Source organism: Cervus canadensis, chromosome 21, assembly GCF_019320065.1.
Source record: "Cervus canadensis isolate Bull #8, Minnesota chromosome 21, ASM1932006v1, whole genome shotgun sequence".
NCBI classification, from domain to species: Eukaryota; Metazoa; Chordata; class Mammalia; order Artiodactyla; family Cervidae; genus Cervus; species Cervus canadensis.
The window spans coordinates 30,507,861-30,524,585 of record NC_057406.1 but is presented as its reverse complement, the minus strand read 5'-3'; the positions used below and the strand labels follow the sequence as shown (position 1 = coordinate 30,524,585).

The 16,725-nt window shown below is 37.8% G+C and overlaps 1 protein-coding gene and 1 long non-coding RNA gene across 8 annotated transcripts in view; one reads left to right on the top strand and one right to left on the bottom strand.

Moving 5' to 3' along the window:
* The window catches only part of LOC122423264, a 115,017-nt gene that overhangs the window by 33,190 nt on the left and 65,102 nt on the right, over positions 1 to 16,725 (bottom strand). The gene's annotated exons all lie outside the window — the stretch shown is intronic.
* The window catches only part of ABCC9 (ATP binding cassette subfamily C member 9), a 149,119-nt gene that overhangs the window by 84,692 nt on the left and 47,702 nt on the right, over positions 1 to 16,725 (top strand). For all 7 annotated transcript variants that reach the window (XM_043440109.1, XM_043440112.1, XM_043440111.1 and 4 more), the window contains 7 exons: positions 1,190 to 1,327; positions 1,453 to 1,578; positions 8,693 to 8,789; positions 12,624 to 12,853; positions 13,789 to 13,937; positions 14,147 to 14,216; positions 16,277 to 16,434. In XM_043440109.1, the coding sequence (XP_043296044.1) occupies positions 1,190 to 1,327; positions 1,453 to 1,578; positions 8,693 to 8,789; positions 12,624 to 12,853; positions 13,789 to 13,937; positions 14,147 to 14,216; positions 16,277 to 16,434 (968 nt within the window). The remainder of the gene's footprint in view (positions 1 to 1,189; positions 1,328 to 1,452; positions 1,579 to 8,692; positions 8,790 to 12,623; positions 12,854 to 13,788; positions 13,938 to 14,146; positions 14,217 to 16,276; positions 16,435 to 16,725) is intronic.

Here is a 16,725-nt window from a genome sequence, read left to right as displayed (position 1 = left end):
GAGTCTTATTAGTGAAAGTGGAAGTGTTAATTGCTCAGTTGTGTCTGACTCTTTGTGACCCCATGGACTGTAGCCTTCTAGGCTCCTCTGTCCATGGAATTCTCCAGGCAAGAATACTGGAGTGGGTTGCCATTCCCTTCTCCAGGGGATCTTCCCAACCCAGGGATTGAGCCTGGGTCTCCTGCTTTGCAGGCAGATTCTTTACCATCTAAACCACCCTGTATCTAATGAGTCTTGCTAAGGGTTTGTATATTTTACTTATTTAGTTTCATCAATCTTTCCTTTTGTCTCTTTAGTTTATATTTTATATATTTCTATTCTGGTCCTTGTTATTTCCTTCCTTCCATGAACTATGGGCTTAATTTGTTCTTTGTTTTTCTAGTTTCTTGAGATGTAAAGTTAGGTTGTTTATTTGAGGTCTTTCTTTTTTCTTAATGTAGGAATTTATTGCTATAAAATTCTCTTAGAACTGGTTTTGCTGCATCCCATAAGTTTTGATGCGTTGTGTCTCATTTTCATTTGTTTCAAGATATTATTTGATTTCCTCTTTCAGTTTCTCCATTGGTTGTTCAGGAGCATCTTGTTTTATCTCCATGTATTTGTGAATTTTCCAGAGGTGGGGTTTATGATAAGACTGTGTCTCAACCTTTCCTACCTGTTTTGATGTATTTTTCTGTCACCTAAAATGTAGAAATCACTCCGTTTCTGGATCTCTTCCAAAGGAAATTGTTCCGTGTGCAGCTGTATATCAATGTATTCATGGCAAGAGGGAAATTCAGGAGCCTCCTATGTTGCCATCTTGGTCCAGAGTCTGTGCCTGTTTTTATTTGTGTCTAAAGTGAATCGATATCAACTTTAACTACTGTCATATTCTTTGTTTTGGTTTATTGTTATAGGTTGTCAAGTAATGTTGGCTTTTGAACTTGGAGATACTATATATAAGAATTCAAACCACTCCAAATATTGTTATTTACTTTTAACACTATTTTTAAGGTGAAAGAGAAAATAAAATCTTCATTTTTAATTTAGTAACTTTTTGTCATTTAAAGCTATTCAGAGTCTGTTTATTATAAAGTGAATTTTGTGGGATAATTTGCCTTTAGTTATTTGTATTTCTGTTTTCTGGAGGAATTTCATTACAAAGAAAATATGAAAAATTTTCATTATCTCTCCATTTTACTTGTTGTAGGATGATCCATTTTCTGCCTTGGACATTCACTTGAGTGATCACCTAATGCAGGAAGGAATTTTGAAATTTCTCCAAGATGACAAGAGGACACTTGTTCTTGTGACTCACAAATTACAATATCTAACACATGCTGACTGGGTAAGAGTTTAAGAGAAATTAAAAGAATTTTTATCTTAACAGCTATATAAATGCTTCCTGAGATAAATATAATTCACTTGGCCAATTATGGATTTTGTTGTAATTCTAACATATGCTTTCCTTAGATCATAGCCATGAAAGATGGAAGTGTTCTAAGAGAAGGGACTTTGAAGGATATTCAGACCAAAGATGTAGAGCTGTATGAACATTGGAAAACACTAATGAATCGGCAGGATCAAGAACTAGAAAAGGTAATTGCTCAGATTTAGAAGAGTTCAAAGTTCAGTTAAGAAGAGTCAGAAATACAGTGCAAAATTACTAAAAATACTTTTAAAGAAGTATTACATTTAATTTTTGATTATATAATAATCTCATCTGAAAATGAAATAATTGTATATTTATATACCATTAATTGATAAACTACTTTGAAACTGAGAAAATTCTAATGATATCTTTTACTATCAGGCCTTTAGAGGATTTTTATTTGAATTGGAGACATATTATACTTATATGTGTGTTTAAAACAATCATATATGCATTTAAAACTTGCTCAAGCATGCTCTTTCCTCATTTTATCTTATTTTCCCTTATGTATGTCCTATTTTACTCACCTTCAATATGAGTTTTTCATTCATCACTTACAAATGGAGGGTTGTGGGCAAAACAAAATCTGAGATGATTTTGAAAGAAAGAAGATCTGCTAGCTGTGGGTATAGTGCAAAGTATGCCTGAGATACAGTTGGGGGAGGTGAAGGAAGGTAATCAGAAAGAAATTACAATGAAATTTTATATTTAGATAGTTTTTAAAGTCCATAAAACCTTTTTTACATGATCTCTTTTAATTCTCACAAAATAAGCAAAAAATAGGAGAAATAAGCAAAGAAAATATGATCTCACTTTTACAGATGGGAAAATTGAGGCTCAGAGAGGCTAAGTAACTTGCCTAAACTTGTACAGTATATATAATATTTTGTACCAATTGGATTTAAACCCAGGTTCATACCAATGTGATGTATTTATATAATGTAAATATAATATTGAATGAAATGATAACAGAGTTGAAAACCAATTGAGTATGATGAAAGAAAAACCACTCATGGTTGAGAGGTAAATTGTAAATTTAATTAGTAAATTTTCAAAATGTTTTCTCTTGAGTTGTGGGGCTAGAAAAGGTCCAGAATTCAATAGTCCTGGTCAGGAATGAGCATTATAAAATGAAAATGTTTATATCAGCAAATTTCTGAAAATGTCAAGAAGTTAGAATGTATTATTTCTTAAAGGAAAAAAAAATCTTGTTTCAATAGCAGAAGAAAGATAAAAAGTCAGACAAACCATCGGATTGCTCTGTATTCTGTGAGCTTGCCAAAGATATCAAAGGCCAATTACAAACGTCTCAAAAGAAGGAAGAAAAGCCGTATGTCAGTGTCTTAGTAGAGTAGGACAAATCATAGAACCTTTGAAAGGAGGATATTCATCAAAACATTACAGTGTACAATTGGCAAGAGCTCACGTAGAAATTATGCAGTGATATGCTTGATAATAAACTTACTGGGATGACTCCAAATGACATTTTTTTCAGTGGTCTAGGTGCCAGGGACAAAAGAATATGATGTAAGCTTAAGGAGTGGACCATTTATGGTTTACTTTGAAAAGAAAATCTGTAAAAATCGCAAGAGAGAAAGGGGGCTGCTTTTGGCTTGATTTTGAAGTAATACTGACTACTGAGCATGCCAGGAAGAAAGTCTGTTACATTGTGTTTAGAAATGAAGTGATCACTCAAGAAACCATAGCGCTATAATTAAAGACACATCACAGGGTTAGAGGGCTTCCGTGGTGGCTCAGACAGTGAAGGATCTGCCTGCAATGTGGGAGACCAGGGTTTGATCCCTGGGTCTGGAAGATCCCTTGGAGAAGGGAATGGCTACCCACAACAGGGGAGCAAGGGCTACTGGCATCTAGCAGGTAGAGGACAGGGATGCTGTTAAACATACTACAAGGTACGGAACAGCCCCCACAACAAAGGATTTTCTGACCCAAAATGTCAGTGGTGCCAAGGTTGAGAAAAGCTGGCTTGGCACCAGAGCAGATCAAGCAAGTGGAGAAGGAAGTGAAACTAAAGGACTCACAAAACATCCCATCTTTGGTCTTTAGACAGATCAGTCAGTTTAAAGGTTCAGGAACAATGGGAAAGTATGCTAAAGAGGATAGTAATGACAGCTTTGAGAAGAAGTTGATAACACTTTTAGCTGATTTAAATGTTGTTAAAAATTCTGCCTTGGATGGCATCACCCATTATCTTCATAATATTATTAAGCAAAATAAAGTAGCATCTTTGGATGTTTCTTCCCTCAGCCTTCAACCCTCACTTTGATTCAACTTTTCCCAGGCATTCAATAAATATGCATTTAGTTGTTGTTGTTATTTAGTCGCTAAGTTGTGTCTGATTCTTTTGCGACCCCATGGACTGTAGCTTGCCAGGCTCCTCTGTCCATGGGATTCTCCAGGCAAGAGTACTGGAGTGAGTTGCCATTTCCTTCTCCAGAGGATCTTCTCCACCCAGGGATGAAACCCACGTTTCCTGCTTGGCAGGCAGCTTGCTTACCACTCAGCCACCTGGGAATCCTTATGTATTAGATAAGTGAAACTAAATTTGTATTTACTTAATCCATATGTCAAAACAATTTAAAATATTTAATCTCAGATGAGCTTAGTGTGAGCATTTTACTCATAAGGAAAATGACTAAAGATTAAAGTCCCCGAGATGATAACTCTTTTGCTCACATAGATTGGCAACTTCTGTTTATTTCATTTCATTACACTATCCAAAAATATCAGTTCTTTTTTTAATTTTGTTTACTCTCAAAAAATAGTTTACAGTGTACAAATATGGCTTTTCATATCATTAGGCACAATTAAAAGCTAATGTGAAATTATCTCTGAAAAATACTATTCAAAAGACACTTTTGCTTCTACTTTTTTTTTAAAAAACAAGAACTTGGAAGCAACAGAGCTTTCTAGAATAGCAAGTCTCCTAAATCACACATTGTATGAGGCCAAACAAACAAAAACAAAACAGGACCACTATCTAGAGACTGATTATCAAAGAATTATTGGTTTATCCCTGTAACAAACAGATTTTTTTTTATATGTTAGCATGTACAGGAAGCCCTTAAATTACTGTCAATTCCAGAAGTCAGTGGGTCAGTTATTTGGAACTCAGAATGCATTTCCCCACAGAAACAGAGATACGGGTAGTTTCCCAGACTGTCCTGCGGAAGCTGATTTAACCCACAGTGTAACTGAACTGATACTACTAGTCCAGTTCCAAAGCCAAGAGGGAGGAGTATTGGAAGCAGAGAACTGGAGAAAACAAAATGCTTTTCTCTTTCTTAGCACAGGATGAGTCTGGAGCAACCCTTAAAATTTTGCAGTTTGTTTTTGATGTTTTCCCTTCTCTCCTTTCCCATTTACTTCAAAAACCCGCCTTCCTCTTGTTTCTATTGAAGTCTCTTTTGTTCATCCCCTGAGTTAGATCCTCAGTCAGAACCTCATCTTGATTTGATAATTCATAATAGTGTATGACTGATAGTGCTTTAACCAATCCAGAACTACATGCAGTTTTAAAAGAAGATGTTTGTTAACATTGATGAATCATTAGAAAAATTCAATCAGTTCAGTTCAGTTCAGTTCAGTCACTCAATTGTGTCCGACTCTTTTAGACCCCATGGACTGCAGCACGCCAGGCCTCCCTGTCCGTCACCAACTCCCGGAGTTTACCCAAACTCATGTCCATTGAGTCGGTGATGCCATCCAATCATCTCATCCTCTGTCGTCCCCTTCTCCTCCTGCCTTCAATCTTTCCCAGCATCAGGGTCTTTTCAAATGAGTTGGTTCTTCACATCAGGTGGCCAAAGAATTGGAGTTTCAGCTTCAGCATCAGTTCCTCCAATGAATGTTCAAGACTGATTTCCTTTAGGATGGACTGACTGGATCTCCTTGCAGTCCAAGGGGCTCTCAAGAGTCATCTCCAACACCACAGTTCAAAAGCATCAATTCTTCGGCGCTCAGCTTTCTTTACAGTCCAACCCTCACATCCATACATGACTACTGGAAAAACCATAGCTTTGACTAAATGGACCTTTGTTGGCAAAGTAATGTCTCTGCTTTTTAACATGCTACCTAGTTGGTCATAACTTTTCTTCCAAGGAGCAAGTGTCTTTTAATTTCATGGCTGCAGTCACCATCAGCAGTGATTTTGGAGCCCAAAAAATTAAAGTCTGTCACTGTTTCCATTGTTTCCCCATCTATTTGCCATGAAGTGCTGGGACCAGATGCCATGATCTTAGTTTTCTGAATGTTGAGTTTTAAGCCAACTTTTTCACTCTCCTCTTTCACTTTCATCAAGAGGCTCTTTAGCTACTTTTCAATTTCTGCCATATGGATGGTGTCATCTGCATTTCTGAGGTTATTGATATTTCTCCCAGCAATCTTGATTCCAGCTGGTGCTTCATCCAGCCCAGCATTTCTCATGATGTACTCTGCATATAAGTTAAATAAGCAGGGAGACAATATACAGCCTTGATGTACTGCTTTCCCTATTTGGAACCAGTCTGTTGTTCCATGTCCAGTTTTAACTGTTGCTTCCTGACCTGCATACAGATTTCTCAGGAGGCAGGTCAGGTGGTCTGGTATTCCCATCTCTTTCAGAATTTCACAGTTTGTTGTGATCTACACAGTCAAAGTCTTTGGCTTAGTCAATAAAGCAAAAGTAGATGTTTTTCAGGAACTTTCTTGCTTTTTCGATGATCCAACGGATGTTGGCAATTTGATCTCTGGTTCCTCTGCCTTTTCTAAATCCAGCTTGAACGTCTGGAAGTTCATGGTTCACGTACTGTTGAAGTCTGACTTGGAGAATTTTGAGCATTACTTTGCTAGCGTGTGAGATGAGTGCAATTGTGCGGTACTTTGAGCATTCTTTGGCATTGCTTTTCTTTGAGATTGGAATGAAAACTGACCTTTTCCAGTCCTGTGGCCACTGCTGAGTTTTCCAAATTTGCTGACATATTGAGTGCAGCACTTTCACAACGTCAGCTTTTAGGCTTTGAAATAGCTCAACTGGAATTCCATCACCTTCACTAGCTTTGTTTATAGTGATGCTTCCTAAGGCCCACTTGACTTCACATTCCAGATGTCTGCCTCTAGGTGAGTGATTACACAACTGTCATTATCTGGGTCATGAAGATCTTTTTTGTATAGTTCTTCTGTATATTCTTGCCAGCTTTTCTTAATATCTTCTGCTTCTGTTAGGTCCATACCATTTCTGTCCTTTATTGTGCCCATCTTAGCATGAAATGTTTTCTTGGTACCTCTATTTTTCTTGAAGAGATCTCTAGTCTTTCCCATTATATTGTTTTCCTCTATTTCTTTGCATTGTTCACTGAGAAAAGCTTTCTTATCTCTCCTTGCTATTCTTTAGTTAGTTAAGTAGCTCAGTCATGTCCAACTCTTTGCAACCCCGTGGATGGTAGCCCACCAGGCTCCTCTGTCCATGGGATTCTCCAGGCAAGAATACTGGAGTGGGTTGCCATTTACTTCTCCAGGGGATCTTCCTGACCCAGGGATTGAACCCGGGTCTCCTGCATTGCGGGCAGACACTTTAACCTCTGAGCCACCAGGGAAGCCCTGCTATTCTTTAGAACTTTGCATTTATATGGATATATTTTTCCTTTTCTCCTTTGCCTTTCGCTTCTCTTCTTTTCTAAGCTATTTATAAGGCCTCCTCAGACACCCATTTTGCCTTTTTGCATTTCTTTTTCTTGGGGATGGTCTTGATCCCTGCCTCCTATGCAACGTCACGAACCTCCACCCATAATTCATCAGGCACTCTGTCTATCAGATCTAATCCCTTGAATCTGTTTCTCACTTCCACTGTATAATTGTAAGGGATTTGATTTAGGTCATACCTGAATGGTCTAGTGGTTTTCCCTACATTCTTCAATTTAAGTCTGAATTTGAAAATAAGGAGTTCATGATCTGAGCCACAGTCAGCTCCCAGTCTTGTTTTTGCTGACTATATAGAGCTTCTCCATCTTTGGCTGCAAATAATATAATCAAACTTATTTCATTGCTGACCATCTAGTGATAACCATATGTAGAGTCTGCTCTTGTGTGTTGGAAGAGGGTGTTTGCTATGACCAGTGCATTCTCTTGGCAAAACTGTTATTAGCCTTTGCCCTGCTTCATTCTGTACTCCAAGGCCACATTTGCCTGTGTTTCTTGATTTCCTACTTTTACATTCCAGTCCTCTATAATGAAAAGGACATCTTTTTTGGGTGTCAGTTCTAGAAGGTCTTGTAGGTCTTCATAGAAGCATTTAACTTCAGCTTCTTCAGCATTACGAGTCAGGGCATAGACTTGGATTACTGTGATATTGAATGGTTTGCCTTGGAAACAAACAGAGATCATTCTGTTGTTTTTGAGATTGCATCCAAGTACTGCATTTTGGACTCTTTTGTTGACTATGATGGCTATTCTGTTTCTTCTAAGGGATTCTTGCCCACAGTAATAGATATAATGGTCATCTGAGTTAAATTCACCCATTCTAATCCATTTTAGTTCACTGATTCCTAAAATGTTGACGTTCACTCTTGCCACTTCCAACTCTTCGACCACTTCCAATTTGCCTTGATTCATGGAACTAACATTTCCAGATTCCTATGCAATATTGCTCTTTACAGCATCGGACCTTGCTTCTATCACCAGTCACATCCACAACTGGGTATTGTTTTTGCTTTGGCTCCGTCTCTTCATTCTTTCTGGAGTTATTTTTCCACTGATCTCCAGTAGCATATTGGGCACCTACAGATCTGGGGAGTTCATCTTTCAGTGTCCTATCTTTTTGCCTTTTCATACTATTCATGGGGTTCTCAAGGCAAGAATACTGAAGCGGTTTGCCATTCCCTTCTCCAGTGGACCATGTTTTGTCCACAGAAAAATTATAAGAGTATATGAAGATGATATAAAAACAAAACAAGGAGCAATGGTGGGACCGGGTTTAATGCTAGAAGAGGTGTCCCCCTGCCCCTGGGGTCAGCTCCATCACATTGTTACTGCTTTTCCTGGCTTCTTACTGCCCTGTGCCTCTGAGCTCTGATACGTTCCCCAAAGGCCTCAAGTGTTACTTCACACCTTCTCCTATGATAGGAGTTTTCCATATGTCTGCAGTTGTCCATCCATCTTGAGCAGAGAGCTCAGACCCAGAAAGGTAACTAACGGTTGGTATTTGGTACATGTGGGTCATTGACTGTAAGTAGAATTTGCCTGTGGCTGTGAGCTCCTTGCATGACAGCTCCATGTTTCCTGTAGGATATGGAAGCTGACCAAACAACTTTAGAGAGGAAAACACTCCGAAGAGCCATGTATTCAAGAGAGGCCAAAGCCCAACTGGAGGATGAAGATGAAGGTAGATCTTTTAAAAAAAACATTCCAATGGGTAATAGGATATGGAAGTCCTCTTTGGCAATTGATGTGTGTCTATCTCAGTGCAGAATGACTAGCCACCTTGCAGAGCAGTGAAGGCAAGGTCAAACACATGAAACTGAAAATGGACGGAAGGGGAGTGAAATCAATAGGTGTATATAGATGTATGTAAACAGGTGTATGCTGTCAAACGAGGCATCTTGAGGGGTTCCCCAACGTGTTTGAGTGCTCTTGTGTTGTGTGTGTGAGAACTGACAGGACAATGGGTCTAGACTCTTGTTCGGATAAGCGGGTAAGGTCTAGTATAATAAAATGTCAGTCCTTGGGAAATAAACAATACATGGGGAATACAGTGAAAATACTGCTTTGAAAGATCTATACTTGAGTCTGTAAGTTTTTACGGGGTTCTCCTGGTAATATAGCAATGAAGAATAAGAGAATTAGAAAGCTGTTTGTTGTGTTTCAATTTTCTGGATCTAATAAAATATAGTGGGTGAAAAAGGTTTACTGGAAATTTGAGGAATAAAATGAAATAGTTACATTGCTTTGACATTTGTTGCCAAGACGTTTGTAAGATAAACCATAAGAGTCCATAGAGTAAGTGTACTGTACTTCAGTCTTCCTACATGGATTTTGCCTAGGACCACATTTCCACGGGCCAGTTAAGAAAAGATTATCATTTCCAGCAGAAGGACACCAAAATGGGCCATCTTTACATTTCAGATGATAATTATTCTGTGTTTCAGTAAATACTCATTGAGTAAATGAATGAATTTTTCACTCCCATTTCTTAGATTTTAAAATGTTTTAAAAGAATATTTGGGGACTTCCCTGGTGGTCCAGTAGTTAGTGTTTTCACTGCTGTGGCCCCAGGTTCAATCTCTGGTCAGGGAACTAAGATCCTGTAAAGCCCCATGGGGCAGCCGAAAAAAAGAGACTGTTTGGTACTGAATAGCCTTTAGAACTGCAGTTACTCTCTCCAGTATGTCAGTGGGAAATGCAGCATGTGAGGGGCTGACTCTGTCCTGGGCTTGCTGTGTTAATTCAGTTATTCATGTGTAAAATAAGATAATGATACTTTGGTGTCAGAGTAAAAGAGGAAATATATAAGAAAGATCCCAGTAAGTACATATTACCTGCTAGGTTGCTGATGCTATTATCCTATGTCTGTTGAATCCGCCAGGAAGGGAAAGAAAAGTAGTCGCCCATGTTGTTTCTACTACTAACCATTGGCTAGATCATCGTGTGGACAGATTAAGTTCTGAGGAAGTGAAGAAATGCTGGCTTTAGTTGGGTAGCCATAGGCAAGGTAAAATTTCAATTAATATAGAAACAGAAAATGGATATTGAGCAGACAGGTAGCAGTCTGCAAGTGTCTACCTCTTTGATCATGCAAATTTCTAACTCTGTTTCACTCACAGACCCACCCTCACCAAAGGGTAGATTATCTGACACCTGTTCTTTTTTTTTCTTTTGTCCTTGAATATCTGAAAATGTCTTTATTTGGCACAAAATTCTAGGTAAAAACTGTTTTCCCCCAGATATTTGAAGGCTCTACTGCCTTCCAGCATTGATTGATACCTCCTGTCTGATAACAGTGATCTCATGACTCTTTGTTGATGACATGCCTTTTCTCTCTGAAAGTGTTTACAATCTTCTCTTTGTCCTTTATGCCATGAAATTGCAAAAGGATGTGCAGCTGTGTATATTTTTCATTTCTCCTTTTCAGTTCTGGTCTTCCCTGGTAGCTCAGATGGTAAAGAATCTGCCAGCAATGTGGAAGACCTGGGTTTGATCCCTGAATTGGGAAGATCTCCTGGAGAAGGGCATGGCAACCCGCTCCAGTATTCTTGCCTGGAGACTCCCCACGGACAGAGGAGCCTGGCAGGCTACCGTCCGTGGGATCCCAAAGAGTCGGACATGACTGAGCATCTAAGCACAGCATTTCTCAGTTCTAATGCTGAGATCTGTTTCTCTTTTGTATCTAGCTCAAATATGAAGATCCTTGATGATAGATCAGTCTTCCCATCATATCCATACTTAGATCTCTGTTGTCTGATAATTTACAAACCAAATTATCTATCTTTCCTACTCACAGCCTGCTCATTCTACAGTGGTGGAGTACATACAAGATGACTACAGTGAAAACTGTCTTTGGGAAAAGAAAGGATGGGAAATACACCACAGTCACTAAACCATTTGTTGTTTAGTTGCTAAGTTGTGTCCAGTTCTTTGCAACCCCATGGACTGTAGCCCACCAGACTCCTCTGTCCATGGGATTCTCCAGGAAGAATACTGGAGTGGGTTGCCGTTTCCTTCTCCAGGGGATCTTCTGATCCAGGGATTGAACCCATGTGTCCTGCATTGCAGGCAGATTCTTTACCACTGAGCCACCAGGGACGCCCTCACTAAACCATACGAATGACCAAATTTTACTGCTCAGGAAATACCATAGTTACCTGTCTTTGTAATGGAATATGTTCTTAAAATAGCTGTCTAGAAATTTCCCGGTGGTTTAAACAGCTGAGAGGAGCTCCCTTCCTTTTGTCCTCTGTTCCCTGGCTTTGCCTTCAGGAAGGTTCCATTTTGCTCATGCACCTCCATGACCACATTTAAAAAGAACCACAGAGATTATGGATTATGCCCTCTTGAGCTACGCACAAATTTCAAAACCTACTTCCTCCTAGTGCAGTTTTACAGATTCAGAAATATAAAGTTCAAAAAATTATAAATGTTTGCAAGTCTGGCATGTGGTTTTATTGGCACACAGTTCCTTCAATAATGTAATAAACTTCTAGTCTGTAATTCTAGCTAGTTTATTGTAATAAATTAACAAGTTTTCGCATCCAAAACATATACTTTATTTTTTCATTTATTCATTTTCACATGTTTTTAAATTTCTTTTGTATTGAGGTGACATTGGTTTATAACATTGTGTAAGTTTCATGTGTACAACATTGCATTTCTACTTCTGTAGAACCAACAGTATGCTCAACACCAAAAATGTATTTCTGGTCTGCCACTATACAGTAGATCACCTTAATCCATTTCATCCTCCCCTCCACCTCTTTCCTTTTGGTAACCACTACCCTGTTCTCTGTATATCCACGTGTGTTTTTATGTGGTTTGGACTGTTCACTTGCTTTGTTTCTTTTTCTTTTTTTTGGTTGTTTTTTAAAATACACATATGAGTGAAACAGGACAGTATTTTGTGTTTGTCTGACTTGTTTCACTTAGCATAATGCCCTTATCAAGATCCATCCCTGTTGTCGCATATGGCAAGATTTTGGTCTTTTTAATGACTGGGAATTATTTCATTGTATATATATACCACAGCCTCTTTATCCATTCATCTGTTAATGGGCACGCACCTATTTTTTTTTAAATGTTTATGTATTTATTTGACTGTGTCATCTTAGTTGTGTCACATGGGATCTTCACTGAAGCATGAGGGGTATTTAGATATGGCACACACGGGCTCCTCTATAGTCATGGCACATGTGCTCTGGAGCATGTGGGCTGAGTAGGGCTGGTGCATGGGCTTCATTGCCCCATGGCATGTGTGATCTTAGTTCCCTGACCAGAGACTGAACCTGCATCCCCTGCATTGAAAGGCGGATTCTTAACCACTGGACCACCAGGGAGGTCCCTCACCTGTTTTTTTTTTTTTAATGATGCTTTTCTCTGCTAAAAACATTTAAATTTCTAAGACTTGTATTTCTAAAATTTGATGAAGGTTTGTTGGTAGGTGGGAATAATACAAATTCTATATCTACCTGTTGCCTGTCAGAAGATTAAACAAGTGCTTCTTACGCAGAGGAAGAAGAGGAGGAAGATGAGGATGATAACATGTCCACGGTAATGAGGCTGAGGACTAAAATGCCATGGAAGACCTGTTGGCGGTATCTCACTTCTGGAGGATTCTTCTTGCTCTTCCTGATGATTTTCTCTAAGCTTCTGAAACATTCCGTCATTGTAGCGATAGACTACTGGCTGGCCACATGGACCTCAGAGTATAGTATAACCAGTACTGGAAAAACTGATCAGGTACTGTAGGTTTTGCTTTTACATTATCTACGAAATGTTGAGATGATACTCTTATCTAGTTAGATACAAATAGCTCAGATGTCACAGGAATTCTGTGAGGTTTTTTTGTTTGTTTTTATTTTATTGGAGTAGAGTTGATTTACAATATTGTGTTAATTTCTGCAATACAGCAAAGTGATTCAGGTATACATATTATACATTCTTCTTCATATTCTTTTCCATTGTGGCTTATTATAGGGTACTGAATATAGTTTCCTGTGCTGTAGAGTAGACCTTGGTGTTTATCCATTCTATGTCTAATACTTTACAGCTGCTAATCCCGAACTCCCAATCCATCCCTACCCTACCTGGCTCCCCCTTGGCCACCACAGGTCTGCCCTCTGTGACTGTCACGGTACTTTTGTAATGATTCAATAGGTTAATTAGGGCAAGACCTGAAATATAATAAGAAATATTTAATGATAATGCTTGGGTTTGGATTCAAGAGAGTTATATACATTATGTGTGTGTGTGTGTGTGTGTAATATGCACACAGGACTTTTGTTCTTGTTCTGATAGTATCTGATTTTAACTGCTATACCAATGAACCAGCTGGTCATTCTGAGATTACGGATAGAAAGAATGAACTTTATGATATTAAAAAGTCAAGAATATTTCAAACCAGAAAACTAACTCTAATGCTTCATCTACCCTTTGGCAAACCCTGAAAGAGAGTGAAGGGAGCAAGCGGGGACTCGGTCATGGGATTATGGTGGGGATACTGCCCTGAGTATCCCCAGGAGTATCCCCAGGAGAACTACCCTCCTTCCACTGTGTAAATTAATGTGAGATAATAGAAATTGACAATATTGCCAGACTTTGACATTTGGTGTCCTAGCAAGAAAATACTCAGTTGATAATGTCATCTGTGCTTTTTTGTATTGGTTGCTTTTTAGACCTACTATGTGGCTGGATTTAGCATACTTTGTGGAGCAGGTATTTTCCTCTGCCTTGTTACATCTCTCACTGTGGAATGGATGGGTCTCACAGCTGCTAAAAATCTTCACCACAATCTCCTTAATAAAATAATTCTTGGACCAATAAGGTAAAAAAGTAGTTATTTATTTTACAAAATCATAAAAATATGCATTTTACATTAAAGTGAAGTGTGAAATTTTAAAGAATTTATTCAGTCTTTCAGCAGATGAATAGGGATAGTCTCATTTTTATGACACCAAGATGTCTATTAGCAGTGTTTAGGCTCCAGATCATTTATCTGTTCTATCATTTACATTCAATCTGTTTATTGCCTAGATTCTTTGATACCACACCACTGGGACTGATTCTCAATCGCTTTTCAGCTGATACAAATATCATTGATCAGGTGAGTGCCTGAATTACTTCCAAGTTCAAAAATAAATTTATCATTGTAAGCCAAACAACATTTTAAGATAAATCATGATTCCTGTTAACAGTAGAGGATTTCTAGAACCTAAATAAAAGCCTATTTGCATTCATATCAATATTACATATATGCATAAATTTCTAGACTATGAAGTCTATGAAATATGCATAGATTTCTAGAATGAAATCTTAAAGGAAATAGATCAATTTAAAGTAATTTATCCACATGGAAGAGGATACTTAGAGAATCAGCATGAAATAGAAATGGAAAAGAATGAACATTAAATGTTTTTATTGTAAAAGAAGGGATTTTAATCAGTGTTGTATCTCCATTCACAGTAACGTTCTTAAAGTTTAGAATTAATGCAGAGTGTCTCCCAGAAGGAAAGCATGGAATACCAAGTCGTCTTAGATGTCCTTTACTTTTGTTAGGTTGATGTGATATTACATGATGGGATATTTTAGGAAATAATTTCAAGGATGCCCGGTTTAGTCTTAGGTCTTTAGGCCTCCAGAAGTTTATCCTGAAATTAAAGACCTCAGAGTCTGAAATTGGATCTATGAACAGACTCTTTAGGGTGATTGAGTGAAGACTTAGCAAATTCAGTTCTTTCCTTTTCTGATTTTCCAAAGTGGCCTTAAGAACACCTAAATTACCATCAATTAAGGTAAAGAATGATGCATGCAACTGACTAAAATGTATGTTTAAAAATTTTGGTGTTTTCACAATATTGGTGTCAGATTATGCTGCACCTAAAACACTTCCTAAGGAGTACGTATTGGAAGAGAAGAGACAGAACACTCTTTATTTGGAAGATGACATTATTGCTCCCTAGAGAGTTGGTATGGAAGAATCAACTAGGAAGTTCAGCAGAGTATTTACATTAGATATGTGATACAAAAGCCAGTAACTTTCTCTCCACCAATTAAAAAATTATGTGAAAAATACATTTAACCTATAATAACAGCAAAAACTAGAAAAATAGAAATAAGCCTAGTATGAAGGAAAGTGATTCAACTATCCTGGAAATCATAAAACTCCTGTGTGTGTGTGTGTGTGTGTTTACTTTCCTTATCAGATACCTAAAAAATACTGTGAAATTAAAACACTCTGATGATTACAGAAAACAAGTTGATCAAAAGAACAAAACTGAGAACTCAGAAACACCAGTCTATCTTGAATCAGTAATAACGGGAATGTTTTTTCAGTAGAGGGTGTTGGGACAATTAATTATTTATAAATACACAGCAAATTCACAAGTAATAAAGGAGGCCATCTAATAACATAAAACCATAAAATAAAATGTAGAAGAATACTTTTAGAAAACATGGGAAGTGTCTTTATAAGACACAAAACTCAAAAACAATAAGAAAAAAAAGCCAACAGAAATGGCTCTAAAATTTTAAATTTCTATTGAGGTAAAAGCATCATATTTAAAATATAATACATCCTTTGGGAGAAAAACGGGCAACTCATGTAAAGAAAGAGGATAAACATCCATGATATATAAAAATCATCTAAAAATCAATAAGGAAGATAAACAATCCAGTTGAAAAGCATGCAAAGAATATGAAGTAGCAATTAAAATTATTAGAGGGAAAGCTAAAGAGTTCTTTAATACTATGTAGCCCTTAAAAAGAAATAGATTGGTATATAGTGGCATGGGAAGATTTACAATCCATCTTATTCAGTCAAACAAAGCAAGCAAATGGACAAATGAGGTTTAGAGTTTATGTTTATGCTATTTATATAAAATAGTTTATGCTATTTGTTTAAAAATCCCATAAGATATTAATAAATAGGTAGATAGGTAAATAACTGACCACTGGTTAAGCAGATAGGTAGAAAGATGGATCAATATACTAAACAATGGGAAGTGAGTGAAATCGAAGGAGTGATGAATTGCTTACAACGAAAATGTTTATATATTAATTTTGGAACTGATTATGTAACTTAATATGAAATTAATGTGTTGTTGCCTTATTACCTGTGTTTTATTTGAGCTAAAACATTTTCCTTTCAAACTGTTTTCTTAATAGCATATCCCGCCAACTTTGGAATCTCTAACTCGGTCAACACTGCTCTGCGTGTCTGCAATTGGCATGATTTCTTATGCCACCCCTGTGTTCCTGGTTGCACTAGTGCCTCTTGGGGTTGCCTTTTATTTTATCCAGAAATACTTCCGAGTGGCCTCTAAGTAAGTAAAACACTTCTCTGTTCATCTTCAAAAGCCTGTATATTTGATTGACTGTGATTCAGATTTGCTATAATGTTTTGGTGGCTCAGGTGGTAAAGAATCTGCTGCAATGCAGGAGACCTGGGTTTGATCCCTAGGTCAGGAAGATCCCCTGGAGAAGGGCAAGGCTAGCCACTCCAGTATTCTTGCCTGGAGACTCCCATGGGCAGAGGAGCCTGGCAGGCTACAGTCCATGGGGTCTCAAAGAGTCGGGCATGGCTGAGTGACTTTTACTTTTCTCCAATTAAGATG